Below are 22,780 nucleotides of genomic sequence, written 5' to 3'. Positions count from 1 at the left end.
TACAAACAACAATTAAATGCGAATGTGGATGCGCGACCAAGTCTTTGCGATAAGCTGTAAAAGGCGCTCGAGTACGCGCGCTATGCCCTCGACGCTGCAGCGATCGTTCTAAGCCTTCTAAATGCGCCGGTCACCCTATTAAATACGAATTATCATCCGAAACGTATAACGAAGCAACGGGTTTAAATTGAATAAATTAAATTTCTTGTTAATTACTTTCGCCGAAGTTTAAGTGGGTCCTTCTTTTATTTTTGACGCGTCGCCAAATACGGGTCGCCTCTTCATTTCTTAACCCCCGCGTGCCACATTTCATATTTTAATTACTCGAGGTTAAGAATCAATTAAGGCGTGAAATTATTCCACGTCCTACTGCAGCTTAGACGGATTCCTTTTTCCCCTCGCTTTTCTGGTGGGCTGGAGCGACTCTTAGACGACACTCGCTCGGAATTCTACGAAGGTGATTCAGGTGAACGAATAATAATTATAGAAAGAGATAAAGCTGTTGGGGAGCCACGTAATTGATTTGGAAATGCTTTAATTTGGCCGAACACCCGTCGTTGTAGGACATGGTTTCATTTCTTTCACCACAGACCACCACCGCAAGAAGAACTAGCCTCAACCTGGAAAAAAGGTGTCTCGAAAGTGACGCGCCTTTTTTACAGCAAACAGAAAATAGCGCCTGAAAATCCTTTGTTTTACGAAATTAAACAAAAACGTCGTTGGCGAGCCAACTTCTACAATACATTTTTTATTATCTTTGTACCTTTAAAACTGCCTCTACTTGCCTCTTAAAAATGCCGCATCACTAGAGGTCGGGGATGGTTAACTTTTATTCAATAGATAAAGCTAGTGCTCGGCATTCGATTAATTTTTATCCATGAATAAAATAGTCTCGGCGATATTTAAATAATATTTATTTAAATAACCAATAGTTGAATAAAAATTGTAAAATGTTTAAATAATCGAAAGTGAATAAGCCTATTATTTAAATAAAACAAACAATTATTTAAATAAATACCACTTTTATTCAAATAAATGCTTGGTTACGTAAAAAACATAATTAAATAAGTTAAAATGATATTCTTTTTACCAACGTTTTTTAAATAAATCGGAAAATTTGTGGATAATGAATAAACAATTCCGAGCACTAGATAAAGCTCTTAAAATTATTCGTAAAACGTTTTGATCAAGTAATTTATATTTCTGTATTATCCGATTAATTTTTTGATAAATTTGTAAAATTAATCGGAAAAACGACGTTTTTTTTCGATAAAAAGCTCAAATTTTACGAATAACACGTGTTTTTTAATCATTTTCCGAAATATTAACCGGTAAATTTCTTTGTTTACAATTTTTTCCCGAAAAAATCAATTTAAACATGAATAATGAGTAACCGTCCCCGACCTCTACGCATCACATTCGCCACATAATAAAATTGAAATGACTACCTCTTGGGGTAGTTGGTCTGCGCTTTCACGTAGCGTAGACGTATTAGCCTGGTAAAACCTTTCCAACTATTCATTCAAAAGATTTAAATGTGATAATGCATTTATTATTATTATTTAAAATAGGAAAATTACAGACTTTCCAATCTTTATTTTTCTTAATATTTCATTTTTCTGTCAAAGAATAGTCTCGAAAATTTTAAACTGGAATTTAATTTTGCAGAAACAATTCTTAGGCTAAATATTTTTATTTCTCAGAAAATATTAAATAATATTTCCTGCTAATGTAATTTCATAAGTTGAACTTCTCGAATAAAATACCAAACTGAATATATTCCTGAAAAAATATCTCATTCTTTCAAGTGTCATTGAAACTTAATACCCTCGTACATTTAATACCTTTAAAAGGAAAAATTTTATTAAAGCTAAATGCGGCGGAAATATGACTTTTATTCGTTTGGAACGAACCGTGTTTTAAACATAGGAGGCGTAAATATGGCAAAATATATTACTGGTAATATGGAATTGTAGTATATTATATTTAAGGCTTTGAAATATTTCAGCCTCGAGCGAATCGAGCTAAATCGAGAATAAAGACTTTCGAGCCGCTGCTGGGCCAACAGTTTATCGAGTAAAGTCGCGAGGTTTATCGATATCAATTTAGGGAATTCGCGAGCCATTTGGTCGTACGTAACAAGGGGAAATCCCAGCTGGCCTACCAATTGAACTTTTTGTATTTGAAGCGTTATAGTTATACGTAGGTAGAGAGCCGTTAGTATATAGGCGTCAGAGCTCGAGAACTTGTCAAAGTCTACGGGTATATCCCGCCATTTGAAACTTCAACGCAGCGAACAGTTCGCCGCCGTTGCAAAAACGTCGACGGAGGGGAGGGGCGGAGGGATCAAGACAAACGACTTTGAATCTTTTTCGCAGCTGCTGACAATGACGCGAGCCACCTCGAGACGTTATTGAGTGTAAAATGCCGTAAGAAATCGCCTTAACGGGTCGAAAGTAGCGCGTGACCCGCATTAAAGAAAAATCCAATTTAAAGTTTCCTTTTTTAAAAAAATATTTCCTTCCAATCCTTCGAAAATCTTATAATAAGTTTGGAGCCCTCACTAAGATTTATAGCCCGAAACTAATTCGTTACGGTATGTTTAACGTCGTGATATTGAATCAAAATATTGCTCAATTAATAGGGGACATTTTCAAAATATTAGCAATTTAGCACGAATTTCGTAAGAAGACAGATTGGTAACAACATCGGTCAAATTTATCAACGTTACAGATTAAGGGATAAATGTCATACATTCAGTAGTAAATATTTAGCACGTACACGTCCCAGAACTTAAGTCTATCACGTACAGTCCCGGACAAAAGTTTCTGGACACTTTGTTTTTCAAATATTTTCCTCGCTGCCAACTAAAACTGACTTTAATTTGAAACGAATTTCGATTAGGTTTAAAAAACTCGATTTTTGGTTTTGGTTTTTCTTCAATATTTCCGGAACCACTTGTTCGATTTTGAAACCGAAACCGGTTATGGAAAGGGAACAATTCCACGTGTCAATTGGTGTTTGTCACGTGTACGAATTTCTCGAATTTCTATTGGTTGAAAAGGCGATGTTTTAGTTTTTTAAGCCTTGGTAAAATATGTTTTCACATTAAAAAATATGAAAATAGCCAAATAATTCTCCGTATTTTAACCTTTCCAAAAAGGTATCATTCGACCTTCTACTATAAGCAGTCTTAAAAATATTTGAAAAACAAAGTGTCCAGAAACTTTTGTCCGGGACTGTACGTATTTCAGAACTTAAGACATTCTCAGAAACATGGTCCAGAATGTAACGCATTTGTGCCAAGCATATAATGCCTAAGTAAGTAATATAAGACAAATTGAACAGAAGTTCTATAGAGATAATCTTCTTGTAAAAACCTTTGTGTTTTACCGGTGCGAGTATTATAGCGTGATTGAGAGCTAATCCAAAGTACTTTTGATTTTTTTCTTTCGTAGGTTCTGCTTTCTAGTCGCCGCTTTTTTATTATGCGTGTCAAGAGTGGGACAGTCCGCGGACATTCAAGACTCCTCAGCTCATCAGTATGAATTTTCAATCGGGGGTAAGTTTTGATCGCATCTCATATACATTTCACGCTATTTTCCTAGTCCAGTAATACACTTTATAGGATAAGTATTTTTGATGCTCAAAAATCAATCTGTACCGTTATTTCATTGTCAACGGGAAGAGAGCGTGATAAATTTATCGGTGTTGGTCCATTTGATCGAAAAATATGTGGTCGACAGTCGATCATTATACGTTGCAATTGATCGAAATTCCATTTGATCGAATCCCATTTGTCATTTGTTTCATAAGATCGAACCTTCAAATGATCGAATACTATTTGATCGAATTCAAAAGTATTTATAGTGCCAGTTGGTATGTTTTTATTTTACCGAATGTCAATATGAAGTGCAGAAGGAATAATGATGGAATAATTCATTGCTTTAGTGTAGAAGGAATAATGATGGAATAATTCATTGCTTTAACTGTATTAAGCCACAAAGATGAAGAGATTTTTACTTTATACACTATATGATGGAATTTTTTATGACATCGATCGATAACGGCCCGTTGTTAGGTTAGGTTAGGTTAGGTTGATGCAGGGCCGTCTTTAGCTTTCAGGCGCCCCTGGGCTAATTACATTAGGCGCCCTTTTATATATTTTTATAGTATGTGTTTAACAATTAAGGGCCAGATGGCGCCCCTCCGGGGAGACGCCGCACCCCTCCCGGGCGCGGCGCCCTAGGGCTTAGCCCTACCTAGCCCAATGGTAGAGAGTGGCCTGGGTTGATGTACGCGCGCCGTAGGCGCGTATGCACCGTTGTATACGAGGGGTCTGACCACGTTCACGGCCCTTCTATTGCTAAAAATTAGGTACAGAGTTCGTTTTTTTAATAGGTCTTTCTATTAATTATGTCCGAGATAATATTTTGTTTTCTACGTCACTGCGCTCAGGTTTTTTTTCTGTATATTATTTTTTGAATTTTTGTTGTTTTTTAGTTGTATTATAAATATAGCGGAGAATAGTTTGAATCTGTGAGTACAGGTTGTTACTATGGCATCTAACTATCGTTTTGTCGGTAAATGTGTTTGTTTTGACGATTTTTTATACGTCAAACAAAGAACCTTGATGAAATGAAGTACGCCACTGTTTTAGGTGGCGATGTACCCGGAAATGATACACGTGACAATTAAATTGTAAACAAATTAATTAATTTATTAAATTTGAATATGCATATTTCTGTTGTTTGTTTTAGTTTCTTATTATGGAGAAGTACTAGGGTTATTTTTCTTTAGTACAGTTTAAAGAAATAATTATTATTCATAGAGTCTACTGTATCTCATTCTCCCAAAAACTAGTAGTTTTACCCTACAGTAGCTTTCGATCAAATTTCGTTCGATCAAATGCCATTCGATCAAATGCAATTCGATCAAATGGAAATTCGATCAAATGGGACCCGTTCGATCAAATGGGACCCGTTCGATCATTTGGGAATCGATCAAATAGACTCAAACCAATTTATCGAGGTTATTTTGGCGAAAGGAGGCCTGGTTATCTTTTGGGTTTAATGTAATTACATCATTGCCACCTAGTGATTTGATATAGCAAAAAATTGCTTTCTTGTTCAGAAAGGATATCGTTTGATTAATTGCGACAGGGTAATCTAAAGCGTATAAAATTTCGCAAAAAATGACAGAAAAATTAACTAATAATTATGTCAAGCTTATCAAGTTACCAAAACTAATAACAAGTTAAAATATATAAAAAAAATAAAGTTATTTAGGTCTTCTACCCTGATGGGAAACTGTGGATTAAATGAATTTCCACATCTTGGAGCTGGAAAAAAAAACACTGTTTATAAAAACACGAATTATAATTTAGAAAAGAATTTCAAGTTTCCACTATTTTGCAATTTCGATTTGAGCCCGTCACAATGAGTAAATTTGAAATGTTATCGTTGCGTCGTGTTTTTAAACTTAACAGCGCGTCAAAGCATTGCAAAATCACGGGCCAAAGTAAGCCGCCACACTTATTCGTAAAAGCCTAGAGATATACGAAATAAGGCTGAGATAAACGACTTGAAGAGTCACTTATGATCCCATTAAGGCTTTAAATAGACCACCCAAAATATGGCACCGTACTAAATACCAACGCTCCAGATTTAAAAAAAAAGTGGAAGTTAATCCCCTTTATGGGAAATTAGAGAGATCAGAGCGACCCGCGAAAAAACCTCGAGCAATCTAGAGCGTCACTCGGCGGCTCTCGGAAAGATGAGATGGAGGAGCGATTCGGTTCAAAGGTTACGTCAAAAGGGGTTGTAGTAAATTTCGGCTTCTAGGGTCTAATTCTAACGACTTACACGCTCTTTCGCGAGTCTTAATCGTACCATAACTTCAGCGGTACACAGCTGGGGTGACAGCGAAAATGATCCGGTTGCGAGCTCCCAGCCTATAGAACGGGCCGCGTCAATCGTCAGTGTCGGCCGCCTCGTTTGTACCGAGTGTGTCCCCGCCGTAAAACTTCCAGGAACTTTCCAGGAAGGTTCTATAGAGGTTATTGCTTCGACTTTTGGATACGTATATGTACGAGGCTACCAAGTTCGGCGAAATTCGGGGAATGTCAAGATATGATTTGGTCCACCGTCAGATAGTGAGCTTCCACGACGCGCCGCAAGCCTCGTTGCGCTTATGAGTCATACGCGGATCGAGGGCTTCGTTTTTGCGCGCCGAAATTCCTTTTCTGTCGTCAGATTTTCTTTCACGGGAGAACTCAAACTTCCTTTTATTTTTTCAAAAGATTTATACCGGGGTTCTATCTTTAGCGCGGTACCGTTATAGGGAGCTTTCCCGTGACGCCATTCCGCCGTCATTACTGGAGAAAATTCCACCGTCTGGTAGCACTGCGCCCCTCTATTTGAGGAGAGTAAAACACCGTTTCTCCGATAGCACTCCTATATCCGGCACTAAATTTGGAGATAGATATTTTCGTTAAGACCTGTATAGGGAATAAGAAAAACCTTTCTTTCTCGAGAGATCCGGGCTAAATTGTCAGATTCAGCTTGACACACTCGGTTAAGGGGCTAAGGAGGCATAAAGGCGCTCCTTTAGCAGTCCTATATCGTATCAGGGGATTTGGCGGGAACGCCTGGGATTCCGACCGAGTATGATTTATTCGAGCCTTAAGCACACACAGTAGCTTCCATTTACGTTTTCCATATTTACTTTTATTCCCTTGATTGCTCTGCCGAACAGACAGAACAAACTTTAGTTTATCGCGTTACTTACCGTGAAAATCAGAGACAAATCACAATGCGTTCGGTATAATTGTAATAACAAGCAATTAATGCAGGTGCGCTAATAGAGTCAAACATCTAAAAAAATTTAGAGTTTATGGTAATTCCTTAACAGAACGCGAAATTTAACTTAAATAACGTACCGTTATATTATTATGCTTTGGTTTTAACATTCGTATGATGGTTAATTTAAAAAAAATTATTTCCAATATTATTAAAATTATCAATGAATCTGTGTATTTCGTGCAGGACACTCCGAATAATATTTTAAGGGAAATTCAACATTGTATTGGGCATTGTACGTTTAAGCATATCCGTGACAAACCCAACTTAATTAACAGGGACACTATTCGTAATTTATAGCTCTTAATAAGGTTGTCTGCGTGGTTTGAAGCCTAAAAATATTACACAAAAATTGTAATGAACACGAGATAAAAACCGAGTTGATTCGTGTGAATGCCGAACATATTTTCACATCGTTTTGGACATACAAACGCATGTTGACAAAGTTTTAGTGTAATTATTTGCATACAAATCCTTCTGATGAATGTAAATTGTATTGGTAATAGAGCGTTCTATAAAATCGCTGTGGTGTGCTTTCCCCCTTTTTAGTTCGGAAGAGGTGAAAGTTTGGCCGGTTTTTCGTGCGAGAGAAAATTATTTATTTGGCAAACCAGTAAGAAATTGAAAGCAGTCGATTTTTAGGAGTAGCGTAGTTTCTAACCTAGGCTTCACTAATTTCCGGCTTTCCGCGCCGTTTTTCTTATTTTAAATGATTTTTGTAATAAATGTATGATGTCAAATAAGCAAAATAGTCGAAAATACTAGTCCCAAATCCACGGGTTTAAAAAGAAACTTAGATCATGAAAATATTCTTAACCCCAAACATACTTCAACAACTAGGGTCCGTCCTACAACTCCTAAAAGGTACGTCTCTAAAATATTCATATAAAGCCAGGACATTAGCCGAATTCTCTTAAACCAAAGAATAACAAAAGTTGTTAGTCCTGCTGAACTAGCTCTATAGTCTGTATGAAAAGTTTGCCCGGTTTTGGGCCGATTTTATAGAACGCTCTATTGTATTTTTTTAAGAATTAAAAGTCACCATGCGAAACCCCGCAAAACCTTCGGGAAGTGTCTGAATGAAAATTCTTCGTGCTCTACGAACTCTAGTTGAAAACTGTGCTCACCTACAAAGTTGAGCAAACACTTTGACTCTGGTGAATAGGATCTAGGACTTAGATGAATAAAAGATAATATAAGTATCCCTAGATTCGAAATCACTGCCTCGCGCGTAATAAATAGCATTTACCCACTTCCGGCCGTAGTTACCAACTATAGTTAGCGTCCTACAGCAACCGATGGAGTTCGATTTTTCGGAGGTCACGTGCTGAAAGTGGGTAAACGCTTCGTTACAATATCGTATATTAGAAAGCTCTCAAAATCTAGGGTACGGAGTTCTATATTATCTTTGGATAGAGTTGTTAATTTTACTGAAAAATAAAATGCGGAAAAATTTCCAGAAAACCTTTCGTAACATTTTCCGCAAATTGGAAAAAAAGGTTTTTCAAGGTTTTTAACTTATTGTCGATATAAAATGTCTAATAACAGTAAACATACTACTAAACATTACTAGTGTTACATTGTTAATCAGTTTAAACTAGTCTAGAGGTTTAGTTTTACTTTTAGATTCGAAAAAATGAGGCGAAAATGCCGCTTTATTTAAATTTGCAAACAATATATTAGACTAATCATGGAATTAAAACTTTTCTTATTTTTTTCGGAAAAATACGGAAAATTTTCCCACTTACAACTCTATCTGTGGATAAAACTATTGGGCCCAGATCGATACAATTTTAAGTTTTACTTTGATTTTAGGCAAACGGAAGTCATGTAATTTGTAAAAACAAATTATATTAGAGATATTTAGCACAATTGCACGAAAAACATACAGAAATTGTATATGGTTAAAATTTAAACCCATTGGAGAATTTTAGAGTTAAGTTATCACGTCAAGAGAAAACGCAAAGAAATACGAGTAGTCTACACCTCGGTCTACACTCCCAAAGAGACAGGTTACAAACTATGTCGAGAAGAATAATTGCATTTTACAGTTTGCCAGACTTCGTTCTAGAATCAAGGATATTTTCTTTGAGGGTATCAGTTCCCACGCAAAAAGGACGCTAAAGAGAAAAAATGGTCCGGTTCGGCGTGGAAGATTTTTTCAACCATTGGTGAAACTCCGTGACAGCTGTCGCTTGCTGTTTTAGCACCCTTGAACTGCAAAAAATATCCTAGAAAAAAAAAACTTTTTTTCTGAAATGTTTTCGAAGACATTTAAAGATCATTGCTCTCTTTTTTTAAATATATGACTAAGGGACACGTTTATAAGGGAGGCGCTTTTTAAGAATTAAACCCCAGAAGATCATAACCAGGATTCGCGTTCGCTTCCCACGAATGTCACGTTTAGCGATATGACTCCGCTTAACACGAGGGTTTTCCGGTGAGGCCTACCCGAAATTGATGAGATCCTTTTTTTGCAGTGACCAATTTTCCGGATACGTAGAACCATAGAGTACTTTATTAGGAACGTCACGTGAAATATCCGGCACGTTTTGTTCATAAACGAAAATAAATTTTAAGCATAATTGCCACTGAGCCACTCTGGGTTTTTAACCGCTGTCTACTGACAAGGAGACATCCCGAAGTGAAACCTACCGATTTTGTTCAAACTCGGGGGATTGGTAGACCTTCATGTATCATGAAAAATCCTAAAGGGAATTTATTCAATGGGCAACCGTTTTGCCATGGCAACGAAAAAGGTTTTTGACAACACAAAATATGAAATTTTTCCATTGAAAATAACATGGGATTTTGACCTCAAATTGATCAAAAGTTGATGTTTTTTTTTGTCAATTTATATCTATTTTTTCAATTTTTGTAATTTTTGAAATTTTGAAATTAGTTAAAATTTTTCACAGGAATCGTTCAGAATCCCATGTTATTTTCAATGGGAAAATTTAAATTTGTTGTTGTCAAAAACATTTTTCGTTGCCATGGCAAAACGGTTGCCCATTGAATAAATTCCCTTTAGTATTTTTCAAGTTACATGAAGGTCTACCAATCCCCCGAGTTTGAACAAAATCTGTGGGTTACACTTCGGGATGTCTCCTTGTGAGTTTGATTTTAAGAAAAATGGCCTGTCCGAGTTCGAGTTTATTGGTTTTCTTGTTTATTTTTGGTCTTTAAATCTTAATTCTCCAAAGAGACCGAAAATAAAACATACCGAGAATCAATGATGTATTATAGCCATCCTTCGTCGTTTTTGCTCGATAGAAGCGAATCTCGGTCCTCCTTTTGCGTTATAAACCACGGTTTTTAAGATGCCAACAAAAGAATTTATTGGGCGGCCGTGCACTTTGCGGAGGCGCCGCGGACACGAAATATTTTCCTCGAGATTTATGCGAAAGAGGCCACTCAATAACGTGGAAGGCTGGAACACCTACGGCACAGCACCACGTAAGTGCAGGCCAGACCCAAAGACGTGCCGCGGTGTGCCACCATACAGATCGAAGAAGTACCGCCGCGAGCGGGGAACGTCTGCCTCGCCACGTCTGATATCCGTAACTAATTGTTCCTCCGAAATTGGGGAATTCGAGCTTAATCTATCTAAAGAGCGTATCTCGCCGGTTGATTTATGACGGCCCTCCAACCGACCATATGCCCACGATTGTCGACAAACGTTATCTTCTTCAGCGCCTGATATCTAGAAATTTAAAAAATTTCGACGTTTTCTCACAGATCGATATTAAGTCACTGGGAAATGTTGATATGAGAGAATATATAAGGCGTGTACGGATAAGCTTTTTTTCGCGAGAACGTTTACATTTTGAGAACGTGGGTGGTAAATGACTCGCGCATGTTTTTTTCTTTGTTTTGCAAATCATTAGAGCATCAATTACAATTATTCGTTAAATGAGGACACGACACACGACAGCGTAATAATATAAATTAATTTGAAATTCATTTATAATTATAATTCCGTCACACTAACGACGTAAGTACCGTCGTGACAAGATCCAAAAGTATCTAGGTTACTTAAAAGTAATAGCCTATTCCAAATGATATATCTTTATTATTCAATTCATCAAACGACAGTTCAAATGAACAGTTCAAAGGACAGATTGACCACACCTTTTATGAAGTAACGTTTTAAAATCGAATATTGAAGATCGGATTGAGAGATCAATATTTAAGAAAAATATCTGCTCCAACTGTACATAATCCGTTTGATCTGTCCACCCTGAAAAGGTTTCTCGAGGATTATGGTTTATCTCAGAGTTTTCTTCTAGAAAATTTACATCTTATAGATTTTTACGTTCTTATGAAAAAACTTAAGATCTTATCATACACGTACATGGCAGGTAAAGTGATATTTTTTTCATCATCTGCCCTTTTAAACCTTTTGCTCCGGTGAAAGGCAACACCGATTTCCATCCGCGAAGTCTTTGATTCCATCTTACGCGTCAAGAATAAGTATCGTGTTATGGTTGAAGATCTACGTACGCTTCCGAGGGTGGCAACAGCCAATAGTTGCGGGGAGATGACTTGAATACTTAAGTGTCTCTTTGGTGGGGCGGAAGCGCTTCCAACTCTTATTCCGTAAACTGCCGCCCACGTTAGTACGCGGAGGTATATTTACTCCGCAAAGTCCCTCCCGCGTGTCATCGATTCTGAAGTGGTTTCCGCTGTCTAAGGATCTTTTTGACCTCCCATTGTTTCCATTTATTCACTTTGCACTCGCATACTTAATGCCCTCATTTCTAATTCTAAAGGAATACACGCCTTCGCCGCGTTTGTTGTAGAAATTTCGCGTTATGGCATTCAAGCACACGCGCCTTTTAGTTGTGTCTCGCGGTTTTGTTAACTGTTCCAAGAGATCCACGGACATATGCAAACTGTTTTATTAATATTTTTACCTACTTGTCAGAATAAACAATTTCCGTGTTAACTATAGTTTAGTTACGTTATGTCCCCCTAATCCTATGCACCGTAGTTTCGCTAAAGGTCTATTACTTAAATACGTGCATTGAAAGCGAGTGGTATACTTAAAAAATACCTTCTAACCTTCTACGATTATAAGCTATTACAGTATAAGCACGTTCATTTCAATATATTTAGCTCTCCCAGTCAAAACAAAAAAGGTATTCGGAACAACAATAAGTGGGTTTCAGTGTTTCTGAACTTCGACCAAGTAAGCTGGTTTTTGGTGTATTCACATTTCAAAAAGGGGAAGTCACCAGGTACTCCTGGCATTAAACGCAATTCACTCAAAGCCCAGTATCAGCCAATTAATTCCTCTTCGTTGGTCAATCCCCAACGTAATCAAAGGACAAAAAATACGAAGGGATAGCGCTTTTGCGCGGTGGCGAATTATGGGTGGTTCATTAGTCTTTTAAAGTAAAGAAGACCCAAGGCTAGGTGGTACAAAGAGAAGACCAGGACGAAGCGGACAACGCGCTGGCTTCTGGCAAAGGTTAAAAGACCGGGCCATGTATTCCATCGCGCTGGCCTCATCACTCATCCACTATTTGGACGGTTGCCTAAGCGGCTAAAGTTTCCAGTCGCGCTCGAGACCTCTCTAGAGCCTAATCGGCTGGAGATAAAATTAGGAAAACTCGCGATTCTTCCGAAAGTGTCTAGCTGTCTGACGATACGCGTCAAGACGATATATCTTCTCTCATCTCGACTCGAGATGATAAATGGAACGGATCTTGAGAATTTCCATTTGCTGGTTCATTCACCATTATCCGTCAGAGATATAAATATTACTTTCAGACCATTAAGGAGGAGACTTTTTGACATTTTCACAAAACACTTACAGGTACTGAATATAATTGGACTCAAATTATTCCGAAAAATAGGCCTAAATAGTTTGCGGAGTTTCTTCACTAATTACAGGGTTTGTAAGAAAACTGAATAGGGAAATAAAAACCAAATAACCGCTTTATTTTTGTTTAAACCAGGTTTTATTTTATTACTTTTAAACAATTTTTTCGCTGGTTTTAATTCTTTTTAATTGTACATATTGTTCTTTATTAACTAAAATTCCATTTGAGTTCCAAAATTATATACCCAGATTAAAAAAATAATGTTTTTATTTTCTGGAACGCTCTTCAACATCTCTTTGTTAAAGACTTAAAACAAAAACACAAGTTTAGATGCTTTCTCTATGCCTAGTCGATTATTATAGTTAATAATCAACTATAGAACAGCAGTACCGTTTTAAAATGTGTTGTTGTAGATTTATTTTTGGTTTTGAATATTACAAAGGCCTCTCTAGAAACGAAGTTTTAGTTATAATTTCGATTATGTAGAAATATTTTGTCCAACAAGACGTTTTGGTTTTAGTTTCGTAATGCTTTGGTTAGAAAATAATTGGAAATAATTTAGAGTAAATCGTAGCCGAGGGGTAAGAACTCGGTGTACACTGCCGTACCTTTGACAGTGCTAAATGGAACTCGCGAACTAAATGCACGAACTTTGTGTACAGATTATCAGAGACTGTCTTACCCCTCGATCGTAGCAAAGTTAAAAAAAACCAAATTATTAAAAAAACCACTTGGTTTAACCTTTAAACCAGTGTGGTTTGAAGCAGCTAGCCCTGAATAATAATTGTTATAAACAAAACCTTGAAATAGCGCGTGTAATCGCGTAAGACATCAAGAGCTTAAAACTTGGAAATATTTCCTTTAAAAAAATAAGGAAGTGGTTTGTTACTGCTGGCAGTCAGTCTGTCAGTCTGTCAGTCTGTATTTATTATTTGGAAGCAAACGCTTTTGCCAAAATTTTAAAATAAGTACAACTGGGTTTCTGGTTCTTTACAACATTTTTTTTTGGAAACTAGTATTCAATCAAGACGCGCGTGCAACGAACCAGTCAGTCATGCTAATGCCGAATCCCGGGGCCTCCTTCAGGTAGGTTTAAGAAAGAATTCTTCCTAGTGGAGTTCTTTTCCTCTAACAAGGAAGAAAAGTAATTTAATATTAGAAAGGCTCCTCCCGCAATCACACTACGTACCGCAGTCGGGTTCTTTGCACGAACAAACAAAGTTATATCACGCGAGAGGCAATCGCGGTGATTTCAGGACTCTGCGTATATTTCCCTCGCATCCACATAGACGCGTTTTCCCCCGTTTGACTCGGACACGGTACGTGACCTATATATAAATCTTCAACACGAAAACAACGTTCGCGTAGTGGGAAAGAGGTTGCTGGTCTCTGTCCTCGCTCAAATGGAATGTCTACAATATTTTATAGTGCGAGTTAAAAAAGAATGACGTTATAAGAGTATTAGCTTCTCTGGCTAGCATAAGTTTTATTTTCCCAAAGATATATTATTATATCTTGGCTATAGAGAGACTTTTCATCTCTAAGTGGTCTCGGAGATATGATTTTATTTACTTCAGTGGCATCTCAAGACGTTTGTTTTATTGATGTTGAATTTAGTCCCGCGTTTTTTCGACATGAATAAGGTTTGACCTTGGCTTATATTAGATAGCGTGATATTACGCGCTGTCTCTTTGGTAATCCAGCTTCTGCCTTGGATTTTTCTATTTTAGCTTAAGCCGAGAACAATCTTTCACAAATTAATAATTTAATAAAACAACCATAATACTTTGTAAATGGATTTTCCTATAAATTATCAATTTTTTTTTAAACAAACCTATATCTTTTCATCAAGATAGCACCTACTTAGAACCAAATGTGATAATAATTGGGAAAGTATTTAAAAAGTTACGCAACTTACGCTACTTTTTCCGCAACCTACATCAAACGGCTTGAAAATTTTCAGAAATCATGGTGGAACCTACGTGCAGCGCCAAAAGAATGAAGCGGCAAAAAATTGAGAAAGGGCGGCGTGTAAGGCATTTTAAAAACACGATAAACTAAAATCTACAAATATAACTCGGTTAAAAAGCCAAGGAGAATGTCGTATCAGACGACAGTTCCGACCGAAAAACGATAAAACCGGGGAAAATAATATTTCGTCCACGAGATGACGCTGCAGGTAGGTTCAATCAAGCGGTACTGAGATTCTCGAGTCGGGGGGGGGGGGGGATAAAACACGAAATTTGGTTGCTAATAATAAATCAAATACTGGAAATATTAACATGAAATTTTTTGTATAACCATTTTCGGACGTCCTCTATCCATTTAAATGGTTTTTAACAAATTTTAGGGTGGTGACAATTCCCCTTTAAGTATAATAGAAATTTTAAAGATCATTGCGCACTCTAAAATTGGGAATTTAATAAACATAAATATAAAAACGTTCTGAGGTTAACGGTAATAGTAATTGAAGGGAATTGTTGGCTCGCGTGGCATGAAGGGCCTGCCACCACCCTCCTACGCATTCTATACTGGCCACTGGTAATTGGCTTTACACGACGCTAGCTAGTTGACTTAGGAGCCTTGGGTATTAGCTTAGCTGATTATTATTAAGTTTGATCCGCCCTTTTTTCAATCGCTAATATTTTTTCTGATAATTCGTTTTACCAATGACCTTTTTAATCATAAAATGCCAGGACTGTCATCTTTTAGCGAGTAGTAATTAGTCTTTGGAACTTCCAAATAATGATGCCAGAGAAATCTCCATCACCAGTTTTTAAGACGGAGCAGCTAATGTTTATGGAAAACAGAAAAGCTTTGGGAAATAAACAAATGATTTTTTGGCATAATAATGATGAGTTATTGAATCAGATTATGAGATTGACTATTATAAGCACTTACTTCATTTCAGCTAGGAGCAACAAACGCAGCACCCCACACAAGGAGAACGCAACCCGTCAAAAGTCGTACATTTTCAGGTGTACATTTTTCATTGGTTAGACGCTTTAGCGCCTGCGGCCGTCGGAAGGGGAAAATTCGGAAATTGTCTTCGCCCCTTATAGTGTGTTTAAAGGCTAGCTGCGTTCTCCTTGTGTTTGTTGCTCCTAGGTTTCAGGTATTTATTTTCAAATTTAAATCCTATCGGTATCAATCTAATCTGGCAGTTATTTTCCAAACAAATATAGTACGAAGTTACGAATGTCTTGTTCGAAACCTTTCGATTACTCAATCGTTCTGCGAACAACTGTCATTAACCGATACAATTTTGTACTTACGTTACTTTAAAAAAAATTATTTTACCAAAATAATTACGCAATATAAAGATTTTTTAATGATATTTTGATGGTTTACGAATATATCTTTTGGCCGTGTGCTATCTCCTGGATTGTTATTAATGATTTTTATTAAATATTTATATTAAAATAAGGTTTAATAAGTGTAATTTTATTCCAAAGTAATATTTATTAAAAACCAAAGACGTAGCGCAGATTATCAAATGACCAGTAGTGTTATATTACCTTGAATGGGGTTAAACCTTTTATTTCCTTTAAATCTTCAGTTTTGAAATTTTGAACAAACAAAAAGTTGTAAGGGTAATTTCATTAACATTCTTCAAAAATGTTTCTTTACTAACTCGTTTAATCCATTTTCATCGTCGGTCAACATTTCCAATCGTTGATTGAAAACCATTGGTTGGTTGGATTGGATTTGACATGTTGAGTCGTGCCAGTCTTTTCTTCTGTCGATTTCCGGGTTGGGTGACGTAAGTCTAGTCTGCTGATAACATGTCTTGCAAATATCAACCCTACGGTTGAGATAAGAACAGTTCGTAATTCCAGACTGCCTGTCACTGCCTGCTCTGAACTGTTTTAAGCCGGCATTTACCCTTTCACCGTGATTTTCTGCACCTATGATTTGACGGTTCCTTTACTACTTTTTGCTTAATCATTTGTTTGTCGATGGTATGGCGCCGTATTTCAATTATTTATTTAAATTACTGCGGTGAATCATTTGAATTCTTGTCTGGTGGAGTAACAGCCACAACGAGCAAGAGGTATTTCCCATCAATTGGTCTATTAACCATGGTTTCTTGTCTTTCGGACGAATTGTAGAGTCTTCTTGTTAATTAGAGTGTTAGAGTATTTCTTGATCATCCTTCAATTCCTCATCTGTGGTCTACTCTGGTGATATTTTGCTGCTCTTAGAAGAGTTCATTTTGTCGTGAATTTGTTATGATCAGTTGGTTTCGCAGAAATAGAATTTCGCAGCAATTCGACAATTTTATTTGTTTCTTCGTAGAAATCTCCACTTCTTTTTCCATATTGATTAGTGGAAATCCTTGATGTATAAACTGTAATACATTGCACAGATTTGTATCTAAGGAGGCTACCTTTTCCACTAGTTACAGCGATTTTGAGGATATCTTCCATTAGTAGGGCGTATTCAGTCTGTACTGGCGTTTTGATAATTTGCTCAAGGCGTCGTCATTGTGATTTGCTGAACCCTTCCGGAATTTGTAATAATCCGGTGGCCGGCTTACAATACCTAAGAGGGTGGTTGCAAGTCTTTCATGCCACACGAGCCAACAGGAAACCGAAAGGGCTCGGGGGAAACCCCTTTAACCAGTGGGGATAGAATTTGCAATCTCAATGCAGAAGGAATATCATATTGGTTCTCAGCGCTGTATACATGCTGCTGCAATTGTTGGTACTGACTTCTCTAGTGTAAAGATAATACCAGAACTTTCAGTGGATATTGAATACCCGAAGAGAACGAGGACAAAATCATGCAGTGGAGACTGGAGACCGGAGATATAATACCAGGTCATACACTGGAGACCAGAGATCTAAGATCAGATCATCCAGTGGAGACTGGAGACCGGAGATCGAAGACCAGTATCCCGGGGATATTGAAGTCAGCATATCGAAGACCATATCATCCAGTGGAGACTGGACACAGGAAATCAAAGACCAGATCATCCAGTGGAGACTGGACACAGGAAATCAAAGACCAGATCATCCAGTGGAGACTGGACACAGGAAATCGAAGACCAGATCACAGGCGCGGCACAGCGATATTTTTCTCAATTGTGGGCCCCCTATATATTGACTTAGAAATAAAATTTTGCTAAGTTTTATGTATAAATCGACTTCGGGGCCACCTCAAGTCAATTTATGGGTCCTTATGTGAAAACCAACGTAGGCTGTAGCCGGTCTCGCCTACTCCTAACGCCGCCCCTACCAGACCATCCAGTGGAGACTGAAAAGAAGTGGAGACTGCTTCTAGTGAAACAAAGTCGGAAATCCTAACATCATTAGTAACAAATGATCTATACCAATTACATTTCCTGTTCACCATCGCTAATTTATATTTAATGACCGTCTATTTTGCCAAATCATTACGTGGCTGAGAACAGAAAACTCTCCGCAAGTTGTTACTTGTCTTTGGAGCAGACAGGTAGTCGGCAAGGCTTATTGAAAATCGAGACGCTTCAATAAAACCAATTCAGCGATTGGCAAGGAAATATTAAAAAAAACCCTTGACTTGACTATGGACCCTGACGAAAATGGTGGATCAAAGTTGATTGCGAAATTATATCCTAATGCGACTTTGATTAAAAATTCAATATATTTTATTTGATCCAATGTATGAAATTTAATTATGTTATAATTTGATCCAATGTATGAAATTTAATTATGTTATAATTTGATCCAACGTATGAAATTTAATTATTTTATAATTTGATCAAAATTATTGCATCTAAACTGAATTGTTTTCCAGTTACTTCCCAATTTGGACATTGCATCAAGTCATTTTCCTAAGGGGATTGTAGATAGCTTTTATAGCTGACCTACCAGCCAAAAATATTTCGTCGAGTGATTTTATTTTCCTACCAAAGGGATTAGGGAGCTAAAAGAGGCGGGTTTATTGACGCGCCTTTTGTTAAATTGGATCCTGAAAGTGGCGTGGCGAAGTCATTAGCACTTACGCCTCGCAGCCAGAGAAGCCGGGTGTTGCGGGATGTCAGGTTAAAATTAAAATTAATATTAACCCTAATTGGAAGAGCTATTTTTGGCAAACTCTAACTTGTCTAAAAAAGGGTTAGTTCTACGGACTGACTAAAAGTTTCGGCGAAAAAACTTATTTTATATTTTTGTAGGTAATAAAACCGACTGAAACTTAGTAACCACCAATTTTATACAACGATTTCTCCTATCATACAATACTTTGCTCAATTGGAGCATGAAGTCTCTATTGGAGGCGCCAAGATCAATGAAAGAATACGAAATATATTTATATTCTCCTTTTTATCGTATACATTTATACAGTAATTTCAATGTTATGTTTATTATGTTATTTATGGTAAAATTAATCTTTTTGATTTTACAAAACTAAGATACAATATGAGTATTACACACTTTTTGTCAAAAATAGAGAACTGAAACAAAACTTCGAATGAGAGCCTTGGAATGCTTTAATTGCAACGTTAAGCTAGTTGACGAAACGACTACAAAGTCTGAAAGTTCTGTTTCGGATCAACTAAAGCTTAACTTTTGTAAAAGTGTATCTTTAACAATTAAGCCGAAACTTATCTTTGTGTAATAAATTCAAAATATTTCGAGCTACTGCTACCACAAAGGCTATAAAACGTTACGAGGCTTTCTTTGAGTAATATCAGGAGTAAATAGGAGGGAGTGAGCATCATTGATATTTTTGAGAAACGGCACTTTTTAAGAATTTTCCGCCTTTTCTCTATACTTTCTGGAGTTTTTACGCGGATGAATACAACCAGAAAGGGAACTTCAATGTACAACGCTCCGAGCAAGTAAGACTTATCTAAGCGCCGTAAATTGGCGTTTCGGCTTTAAAATTAACAAAACTAGGCTTATTTTATCGTTTGACGAGTAGAGTTATTTAAGACAAATTTAGGAATCATAATTCACGATGATGGAAAAAGTTAACACAATATAGTTTTCCGTCTAAATTTTTCGCGCGTTTTAAACTCGCTATTGTTACACTAAAATATGGAGTGTAGTACGCATTGACGTGTCCAGAAAATAACTATTAATTACGAACAAATTTTAATTCGTCTTTTATTTCCGCTTCCAACTGATTCTGATATAACAAAGGCGTAATCTGAACCGTCAAAATAATTGTGATAAATCAGTTATCAGATTATCCGCATATACGCCTAGATATTATCAGATCAGTTGATAAGGGTCAAAATGCAAACCAGATACAGTTTAAACTCAAAACTAATCTGAATTCATTGTAAAACGACAGATAGAAGAGTAGCAGATTTCGGATTTTACTGTTTTTTTAATACATTAATGACGATGGTCTTTGCGCTGATTTTGACTCTATTTCTTTAACAGTTTTTAATTCCTATTCATTTCAATTTGTGTTCGCAAGATTATATAGATATTAAACGTATAAGGTAAATAACTGTTAGCTAACACAAGTTGGCAAGCCAAAATATACCTCTCCTCGGAAGAATTGTCCCTAGTGGTATTAATTTCGAGATAACCCTTTAAGATATATCTCCGCAATTTAGAGTTATTTGTTAAAAATGTTATCCCAGTTCTATCCCGCCCGGTATAAAATTTTAATTATAATTAAAGTAATTTAGACGAAACGATCAATTTTAATTTATTCAGAATATCATAAGTTAAGTAGTTAGAACAGTGAGTTAGACGTACTATAACAATGTACAATTGAATTAAACCCTTTTTACAGTACAAGTTTATCAGTTGAATATAATCTAGTCTAAGACTAGATTTGTCTTAGTTCATCGTGATTGAAACATAAACCAAAACACACTTCCACTTAAGTAAATATCATAAATTATGCTGAGTAATTTTAACTAAATTCAAACTACCTAACTATAAACTCTGTCTAAATTAACAGCTGAGAGCTGTTCTCTACTAATTACTTCCAATCTACTTAATTACCCTCACAGGTTGAGTTGATAATTTCAAGGGTATAATTAGGTTATTCCAATTCAAAAAATAATAACAATCAATTTTATCTTACAGCTTACTTGAGTTAGTTCACAATTACTTTAACACGCACTGTTCATACTCTTAAGTCCATTCACTCACGTTCCAAACGCGAACCAAAATTTAACTCTTTTCTTGACCGAAGACCGAACATACTAATTAAAACCGCAAAGTTACCTCATAATTTTGACCGACACCAGGACCCCGTCCTGTAGTAGTTCGTCTGACAGCCAAGAACTAAGAAAGACTAAATCTTCTATATTGACGGCAACGGCTTTATATACTTTTATTTTGTGTTTTTTTTTAACCCGTCAAGATTTGACTAAAGTTCGAAAAATTGAAGAGATTATAATTTTTACCCGGTTTGATTGATAGTTCCCCACACGGTGGCGCTATATTATTACTTTGATATAGTTTCCGCGGGAGTTTTGAATAATTGTCCTTTTTCTAAGCGTTATTAAAAGGTAACAATGAACTACTTTTTGTGTTTTAACGAAATTTTGTTAAGAATTTAACAAAAATTTAAAACAAAACAAAAAACCGTACCAAAGAATAAACAAAGTTCAATAAACAATATATACAGATATTGTATTAATTAATTTAGTAAAAAAACCCGCCTTATCATAATTGTTCGTTTACTTTAAAATTTGCCCTAAGGAAGTCAATGGCTCGGAGTCGGCGGTGAACTATCCGCATTGTTACAATGCGACCCGAGTTCAATTCCTGATCACGATCAAATTTTACATTAAAATACTAAAATATTTCATTAAATATAAGATTAATATAATTTATAAATATTTCATTAAATATAAGATTAATATAATTTATAAATATTTCATTAAATATAAGATTAATATAATTTATAAATATTTCATTAAATATAAGATTAATATAATTTATAAATATTTCATTAAATATAAGATTAATATAATTTATAAATATTTCATTAAATATAAGATTAATATAATTTATAAATATTTCATTAAATATAAGATTAATATAATTTATAAATATTTCATTAAATATAAGATTAATATAATTTATAAATATTTCATTAAATATAAGATTAATATAATTTATAAATATTTCATTAAATATAAGATTAATATAATTTATAAATATTTCATTAAATATAAGATTAATATAATTTATAAATCTTTAAAATGATGTAGAATAAATTATAGTACCTAACGTTATAACTTTGTAAAGGACATTCGCCAAAGCTGTTTTTTAGAAAAACACCGTAAATTAACAAGCGTTGGTGGCTGAGTGGTTAGAGTACATCTATTGCACGAGGCAGACCCGGGTTCGATTCCCGGCCAGCGCCTAAAAATCGCAAATTGATACTAAGACGAATACCGTGTACAACTGGTGGAAACCCTGCCATTGGACGTTGAGAGGTTGCATAACACTCAGAACTCGGTCCGTCTCAAAGTCATTAAGAAAAAGTTGGAGAGAAAACGCCCATACAGACTCAACATCCACAACAATCATAACACAAACTCAACACCCACAACATTCACAACACGAACTCAACATTCACAACACGAACTCAACATTCACATAACAATATATGACGAAAAAAGACCAACCAAACCAAACCCAACCGCAAATCAATCCGTTAACGCTCACCGTCACACGGTGGTTTTGCCAACCCTTCGAGAAACTGCGTACGCAATGATTACCCTTTGCCCCGAAAATGCGAACGCGTTCGCAGGCCTGACAGACAGACCCACCCACAGACAGACAGACACGGTGGTTGTATAAAATCGGTTGAAATGAACTATAGCAGATCTGTTCAGATCGGTTACTTGATTTAACGAATCAGTTACATTTTAAGATCAGATAAGGAGCGAATTATAAAATATTATCTTCAGATATCTGAAAATAATATGTGAATAGCCTGAACACTTATCCATTGGAAAAAATATAATCCTCGATTCAGGGATAATAGTTATTTTTATAAAGTAACGTGGCCTTCTTGTTTTAATGTTTACGTCGGAGTCTCTTACTTTTACAAGTCTTCGAGCGCGCTAAAGTCGCTAGAGGAATATAAGTTTTTCTAACGCGCGTGCAAATCACTCGCGCGAAG

At 36.1% G+C, this 22,780-nt stretch overlaps 1 protein-coding gene across 6 annotated transcripts in view; it reads left to right on the top strand.

The window, feature by feature from the left end:
- Window positions 1–22,780, top strand: part of LOC149947991 (uncharacterized) — a 126,467-nt gene that overhangs the window by 10,907 nt on the left and 92,780 nt on the right. For all 6 annotated transcript variants that reach the window (XM_090172535.1, XM_090172534.1, XM_090172532.1 and 3 more), the window contains exon 2: window positions 3,459–3,562. In XM_090172535.1, coding sequence (XP_090028661.1) covers window positions 3,459–3,562 — 104 coding nt within the window. The remainder of the gene's footprint in view (window positions 1–3,458; window positions 3,563–22,780) is intronic.

This window comes from Leiobunum rupestre, chromosome 4 (assembly GCF_980474605.1).
Source record: "Leiobunum rupestre chromosome 4, qqLeiRupe1.1.hap1, whole genome shotgun sequence".
NCBI lineage: Eukaryota > Metazoa > Arthropoda > Arachnida > Opiliones > Sclerosomatidae > Leiobunum > Leiobunum rupestre.
The sequence above is the reverse complement of the archived record's forward strand: the minus strand, read 5'-3'. Positions and strand labels throughout refer to the sequence as shown.